Source organism: Trichechus manatus, unplaced genomic scaffold (genome assembly GCF_000243295.1).
Source record: "Trichechus manatus latirostris isolate Lorelei unplaced genomic scaffold, TriManLat1.0 scaffold00195, whole genome shotgun sequence".
In the NCBI taxonomy this organism is placed as follows: domain Eukaryota; kingdom Metazoa; phylum Chordata; class Mammalia; order Sirenia; family Trichechidae; genus Trichechus; species Trichechus manatus.
In genome coordinates, this window is record NW_004444131.1 from 1513488 (window position 1) to 1520671 (window position 7184).

Genomic DNA, 7184 nt, shown 5'->3' on the forward strand with positions numbered 1-7184 from the left:
AATAAGCAACATCATGATAAACAGAGAAAAGACTGAGGTTGTCAAGGATTTCATCTTATTTGAATCCACAATCAACACCCATGGAAGCAGCAGTCAAGAAATCAAAAGATTTGCATTGGGCAAATCTGCTGTAAAAGACCTCTTTAAAGTGTTGAAAAGCAAAGATGTCACCTTGAAGACCAAGGTACGCCTGACCCAAGAGATAGTATTTTCAATCACATCATACGCATGCGAAAACTGGACAATGAATAAGGAAGACAGAAGAAGAACTGACGACTTTGAATCATGGTGTTGGTGAAGAATATTGAATATACCACGGACTGCCAGAAGAATGAACAAATCTGTCTTGGAAGAAGTACAACCAGAATGCTCCTTATAAGCAAGGATGGCAAAACTACATGTTACATACTTTGGACATGTTGTCAGGAGGGATCAGTCCCTGGAGAAGGACATCATGCTTGGTAAAGTGGAGGGTCAGCGAAAAAGAGGAAGACCCTCAACGAGACGAGACGGATTGACACAGTGGCTGCAACAATGGGCTCAAGCATAACAACGATTGTGAGTATGGCGCAGGACCTGGCAGTGTTTCGTTCTGTGGTGCACAGGGTTGCTATGAGTCAGAACCGAGTCGACAGCACCTAACAACAACGACAATTCACCCCTATATGCCTTACTTTTAGTCAATGACAATTTGTGTTTTCCGTGTAAAACTCGATAAGATAAAGACAGCTTTTAAATTATGAAATGTGCCACAAATTTGTTACAAAATATTCAACATCACTATCTGTGGATGCTATATATGTTAATGAGCCACAATATTTAATAAAAATGCAAGTGAGAGTTTGAGTTTCTAGCTCTTCACCTTCCCAGAAAAAAAAAAAATTATACATTTCTTAACAAAAGAGTTCCCAAACCAAAAGTGTTAACAGGAAAAGGAGTATGAAAGATTACACATTTAAATATAATCTTCCTAGTTTGGAGAACTCAGAAATCACTTAATGTAATTTAATTTCCATACCATTGACATATGATCTGCCCTAGATTGGAATCCCTCCTGGATCCATTTATATCCCATATTGAACACACAGACTTTTCCCCCATAGACATCTATGACCACTAGATGGTGCTGTGGTGCCCTGCTCAAATACGTTCTCACTTACTTGCAGTCTCTGTCCTCCAAATCGAAGTGGGGGTTGAAGTTGATCATAATTCTCTGGTATGGTTCCGGGGCCTGAATCAGCCATTCACATTTTTCACTTGGGTGATAAGAATGAGGATAACCAGGAGATGTAAGATACCCAGGGTTTTCAATTTTTATAGTACCACCACATTTATCTGCAATAAAAATAACATTTTAGCAGATCTTTCCCTTACACCCAGTTAAATAGTCTAGCTTCATATATAAATTGCCAGATATTAAACATTCCATAACTTTTTTAAAGGGAACTCCAAGGGGTCTCCACAGGTCCTTAAAGTGACAATGACAGCAACACCCTAGCAAGGGCCAATCTTTGATCTCTGAGCATTTGCACAGGAAGGCTGAGCAACAGAGATCTGAGAGGACTCCTCACCTCCTCCCCACCCCCAGAAGTTCCTTCCCAAGGAAGAGGTCTTCTAGCACCTAACAACAACAAGCATTAAAAACATTAAATCCCCTCAACTGATGTTAACATGGTCCCCAGGGATCTTCTGCTAGACTTAATTATCCTCAAGAAGTGTAATCGCATTAAGTAGCAAGTTCTAAGTGGAAGGTGACTAAAAGATGCTGTTAGACCCCTTGTGTGGCTTTTTGATGATAAGCCTGGTCTATGTCATTGATCAGTGGGGATTGTCTTCCAAGACCTCGATTGGCTTAAAACCAAACTTTTTGTTGTTTTATCTGCCCGTAAATCTAAGTGATTCTGAGTTATCTCTGCTCTTCGGATCCAGGTCAACAGAGAACAAAGTATATTTGATGAAGCAGAAATAATTCGCTTTACTTCTCTAAGTAAAGTTGCTCAGGCTTGGAGACCAGATCAAAGCAATGGGGCAGAAAGAAAAATAAATAGCCATGCAGCATTAATTCTAATTACCTAAATGTTGGGGGAAAAAAATCACCGCAGTGAGGCCTGGATATCACATAAAGTAAGCCACATTCTCCGGAAAAGGTGCGCTAACTAGTTTTGAACCTCATTTCAAAAAACCCAAAGAACCAGTTGCTGAGGCTGCTTTATTGTTCCTCGTAGATTTTCATTGTCACTTTTTATGATGGATTTCGTACTGGAGATCCTTAGCTTGAAATGATGCCACATTTATTGATGCTTAATTTTGAGCAATAAAAATTTAGCGCATAAACTATGTAAGAGGAACAGGTATGAAAGCAGTGAAATATATAAGCCTATCAATCACAGATTTTCAGTAATGGTATATATAGATTTTAATATTGCATCTAATAGATTCCCTGTGGAAAGAGAATGGCATTCTTTGCTCTCAGCATGAATTTATAAATCTACCGAATTTTATTACAGGAAAACCAGGTCAAATGGAAATGAAAGATGAAGTGCACATCAAAAACGCATAAAGCATTACAGAAATCAGTGCCCATAAATTAAAAAGAAGACAATATAAATTATATTGTTTTTTTCCTTAATTGCTAGATGTTTCTCTGTATTTCTTAGACTAGGGGGTAGTTTTATACTGGTTTCCTTTGCCTGAGCTTTTAAAAGCATAAGATTTGCCAAAAGAAATGATGTTGCAACTGGAGTTCAGAATCCCAGCTAATGACCATATTGGACACTGTTCTGTGATTCTATTGAGATTCTTGCATTATTTTAAATGTGCAGAAAACTTGGAAAGTGACCCTGTCTCATTAAGTCTCCTCCAGCTCTGTACAAACATCATGGCAGAGTCTGGCATCTGTTAGAGGAGTGAAATAAAACAGCACTGCTTCTAGTCACTTGACAGAGTCACTTCAGAAGACATTTAGGTGGACCCGGTACCACACCAGAGCTCTTTAATCTGTGACTTCTAAGAAAGTGACAGTGTAATAAGATAATGTGGACTGCTAGACTCCCTGGCTCTGTTAAATCTCTCTAACAGTTCATTAAGAAAGAGCAATTTCTAATGACTCTGGACCATTAGTCCTAAATAAGGTTAATGAATTAATTTAGCAAGCACTGGTACTGGGAGGAGGTGGACATGGCTTTAAGAGGGCTGCTGAGTTACAGAGGCATTAACTGGCTCTGGTCACTCCAGTCATAGTAACGTGGCTGTAACTAGTCAAGCTCACCGACTGAAGCTCAGGTTCTCAGCTGCTAAGAAAAAGAAGTCCTGTACACACAAGCACGCGCACACACACACACACACACCCTAAAGTCTGAGAGCTTTTATATTACGTTTCAAATCCACCCTGTGAACACCTCCCCTACTGATTTAATCTCAGGAGTTGTTGAGGGCAGAGGGTGGGTTACTGTAATTTCTAAAGCCTAACCATTTGTGCTCTTTCAATTGCCAGATTATACAAAGATGCCACCAACTCAGGTTCATTAACAAATTGAACTCTACATTCACAATTGTTCTTGGTGTGTTTTACTTCCAAGCATATCTTTTAGAACAGTACTTGGTAGCTGTTGGGAGAATCTATTGCTTAAATCACAAAACGTTCAGAAAACATATTAGGGAGATTAACTTCCATCATAAAGATGTGATTTAAATTCCTCTTGGTATGAACTCCTCCACTTGTAGTCTCTTATTAAAACAATATACCACAGAAAGTAGTGGTTGTTCTTTTCTTCTAATTACTTTGAAATCTAAGTCAGACAAAAGTAAATATTTGCTAATTGGTTAATAATAATTGCTGAGGATTTACTGTAAAGATAATTTCATACCCTTGCCTTCACCTACTTTTCAGTGGAAGTCAAACATGCCTACAACCAGATCACATAAAACATATTATTTATGTTACATGGTACTGTTTATGCCCCAGCACAGTCTTTCATTTACTTCACAGTGAGTGGTTTGAAAAGCAAAGTGGAAGCTGCGACTGAGTTAGGGATTTCCAGATATCCTGGTGCCTTATGCTGTATATATCAGATTCCTTTATTGACACTATGCAACTTTCATTCAAACTCCAGACGGATTAGGGACGAGTTACAAAACCGGGGACAGGGGTTCCATCAATCAGCAAACCGCTATCTTTTGCAGGCACCCGCCAGAGGAAATAGTTTGGGGGAGTTTCAAGAGAACCAGGAAGTTCTCCTGGTAAAGTGTTCATTAACTTTTAACTGCCATTAGGTTTCTGAAAGGGAGGCTCATCTAATTGCCTTTGGGAGGAAACATTATTAAGATAATTGGTGCGCTGATCTGGGAAGGTCTGCAGCTCTGTCTTGCAATAGAGATAGGAAAACCTCCACAACCAAACAGCCAACTTCCAGGAAGGAGCCAGAGGACCTGAAATCCTCTTGCCAGAAACCGATTGCTTTGATTTCTTTATTTCTCCGCCCGGATAAAAGTTTCCTTGGTCCGGGCAGATGGCTCCTCCCGGATCATCCCAGCAACTCTGCGTGAGTCCAGTCGCTGGGGATAGGAGGCAGAGCCCGGCTGGACGCCCGCAGCCTGGGAGCCCCGGGCGCGGCGCTGTCAGACGCGCCTCCGCCTGTCACTTACCGTTGCGAAAAGCGCTGGCCAGGGCGAGGGCGAGCGCGGCGCAGAGGAGCAGCAGTCCTCTCTCCATTCTACCTTCTTCGGATCTCTAGGCAGAAGCGGGAGAACGAGATCGTGGAGGGAAAATATAGCAAACGGAGTAATCTAAAAAATCCAAAGCGCTCCAACTCTGCTTGGAGCTGTAAAATCCTCCAGCCCGTCTGGGAGAACGGGAAGCAGCTAGGCAATGCCTTGATCCAAGAGAAACGGTTCTCGTTTTGTGTCTCAAGTCGCCTGCATCCTGTCATTTAGCTCCGGTTTCCTCTCCCTTTTCCCACACTTGTTCTTCTTCCAGGAGCCACTGCCCGAGCCATGTCTCAAAAAAAAAAAAGATGGAAAATATTTAAAAAAAAAAAAAAAAAAAAAAATGTGGGGGCTGGAACGGGGAGAAGTGAGGTAGGGAAACACACACCAAAGCCAATTTCCAGAAAAGAAAAAAAAAATATCCGGGTTGTCTCTGGACCCGCTGGAGCCGAGGAGCTGGCGCCCTGGGGAGGTCCGGGGTGTCTGCGGGAAGGAGAGGAGCAAGCAATGAAAAGAGGAGCGGGAGACAGGAGTTTCACTAACTGCACCCCCGCCTCCCCCACCCCCTTCCGTCCTCCCCCTCCCTTTCTTAAGCCCTTCCCTCGCTTCCTCCCTCCCCTCTCCCTGCACAAGCTCGCCAGTAATTGCCTGACAGGAGACCGGGAGGAACTAGTTTTCCTCACTGTGCTTTCCCCGTCCGTTTGTCTTTCTCCGAGGCCTTGCAGGGATCTTCACGAGTAGGAAGGCGCTGTGGGTCTGCGCCGAGGGCGGGCGCGCGTGTGTTTGGGGAGGTGGGCATCGAGATCGCTGCCAAAGAAGGCTCAGGGCTAGCCTACCTCGGCAAGCCTCGCTTCTGCACCCCGGAATGAGACCCAGGAAGCTGCAGGGCAGCAAGGGTCCCGCTGCCGAAAAGTGCGGAGGGCCCGAGAAGTGGCGGCGCCTTCTTGCAACTGCAAATCCCCTTGCTGGCTAGGAGCGCGGCTTCTCCGCGCGGAGCGGCGTCGAGGAGCCGTAGCGCCAGCCCCCTCTCGCTCTCCGCTTGACCAGCCGGAGACCTGTGGCAGGGAGGAGACGGGCGCCCGCTGGGCACTCCGGGTCAGGGCTGGCGGGCCAGAGGTGGAAAGCTCGGCTGGAGTCGGAAACGCACCGCAAAGCCGGGAGAGGGGCGGTAGTGCCAGTGCCACGTACAGCCGTGTCAAACCTCCCAGGAGTGCGAGGCCGGGCTGCAGCCAGACACCGTCTCCTGCCCCGACATCAGGGCGCGCGACTGGTTTCCAGCGCGCCTGGGCGCCGGGGTGCCCGCCTTGCGCCGCAGGGCTCCATTGTTCCCCGAGATTTGGACAAGACTTCTCCTTAGGGGCAGAGGGGACCCCCGCAGAGTGGGAGATGAATCGCCTTCCTGCTAGGGGGCAGCCACCGCCCAACCCCGCCCAGCCCCGCGTCTCCGAGCGCAGGTGCTCAGTGGTTTGGAAATGAGGGGTCCATTGGCCCCGGCTTCTTAGCAACACGGGCAAGGAGAAAGGGCGGAGGAGGGAAGTGGAAAGAGGCACCCTTGGCAGGGCCCTCAGTGCCGGCTCCCGGCAACAGGCAATTGTGCACGCTGGTCCTATAGCTTTCTGCCCACCCCCACCTCCCCACGGAGACCCGTCCTCACTGTCTCTGGATGCTCCCCAGTTCCATTCCCCAAGGGCTCCCAGAGAACTGCCGTTGAAGTGCGTCTGCGGATATGAATAGCAAGGACATTTCAGAGAAACAAACAGGTTGCGGTCATGGATCCAGCCCTTTAGGGGAGTCAGTGCACGCAGACTCCCTCGAAAGGAGCTCGTGGGCAAGGTGAAAAGGTCACTCTACCTTCTGGGAATTGGCGTTTATTTACAAATCTCCAAATCAGAGCTTATTCCTACCTGGCGTAAAGAGCTGGCAAGGGAGATTTAGGAATGTTGGCGAGGAGACTCTGCTCAAAGGTTTTGGAGGAAGAACTAGGGACTGGCGGAAGAACTAGGGACTGCCCCAAGCGCGCCCGCCCGAGGCAAGAATTTCACACCCGCGGGTTGGGGCTAGGCGCGGTGAGGCGCGCTCCGCAGAGTGCAGGCGGGAACCGTGCCCGCGCTGAGGCGCAGTCCGCGGAACCCGCACTCACTGGTCCCACCAGATCCTCCTTTCCACTTTCTCGCTTCAAGCCCTTCTTTTCAAGCCTTTCTTCTCACCCCACCCGCGTCCGCTGAGCTCCGGCCGCTATCTTGAGACGGAGCCACCTCCGCTCCGCAAGCCAGCCCTGTCTCCAGAGCGCCGCCTCTGTCCAGTTTGCTCCTTTGCGGGTCGCCGGCCCCTGGGAGATACTGCCAGCGAGGCGCGGGGTGGGAAGGTGACACTGGCCCGGGAGTCAAATGCCTAGGTCGAACGATAAGGGCCGCGGCAGGGCCGGTGGGCAGCTGTGCGCCTCTAGCTGGGCGGCGGAGGGAAGGAGGAAGCGGGGGAAA

At 47.5% G+C, this 7184-nt stretch overlaps 1 protein-coding gene across 1 annotated transcript in view; it reads right to left on the bottom strand.

Annotated features, from left to right (window-relative positions):
* NRP1 (neuropilin 1) overlaps positions 1 to 4988 on the bottom strand; it is a 178029-nt gene extending 173041 nt beyond the window's left edge. Inside the window, exons 1-2 of the mRNA XM_023741977.1 lie at positions 4645 to 4988; positions 1161 to 1335 (exon numbers count right to left, since the gene is read on the bottom strand). Of these exons, the coding sequence (XP_023597745.1) occupies positions 1161 to 1335; positions 4645 to 4711 (242 nt within the window). The 5' untranslated portion in view covers positions 4712 to 4988. The remainder of the gene's footprint in view (positions 1 to 1160; positions 1336 to 4644) is intronic.
* Positions 4989 to 7184: the final 2196 nt, after the last annotated feature.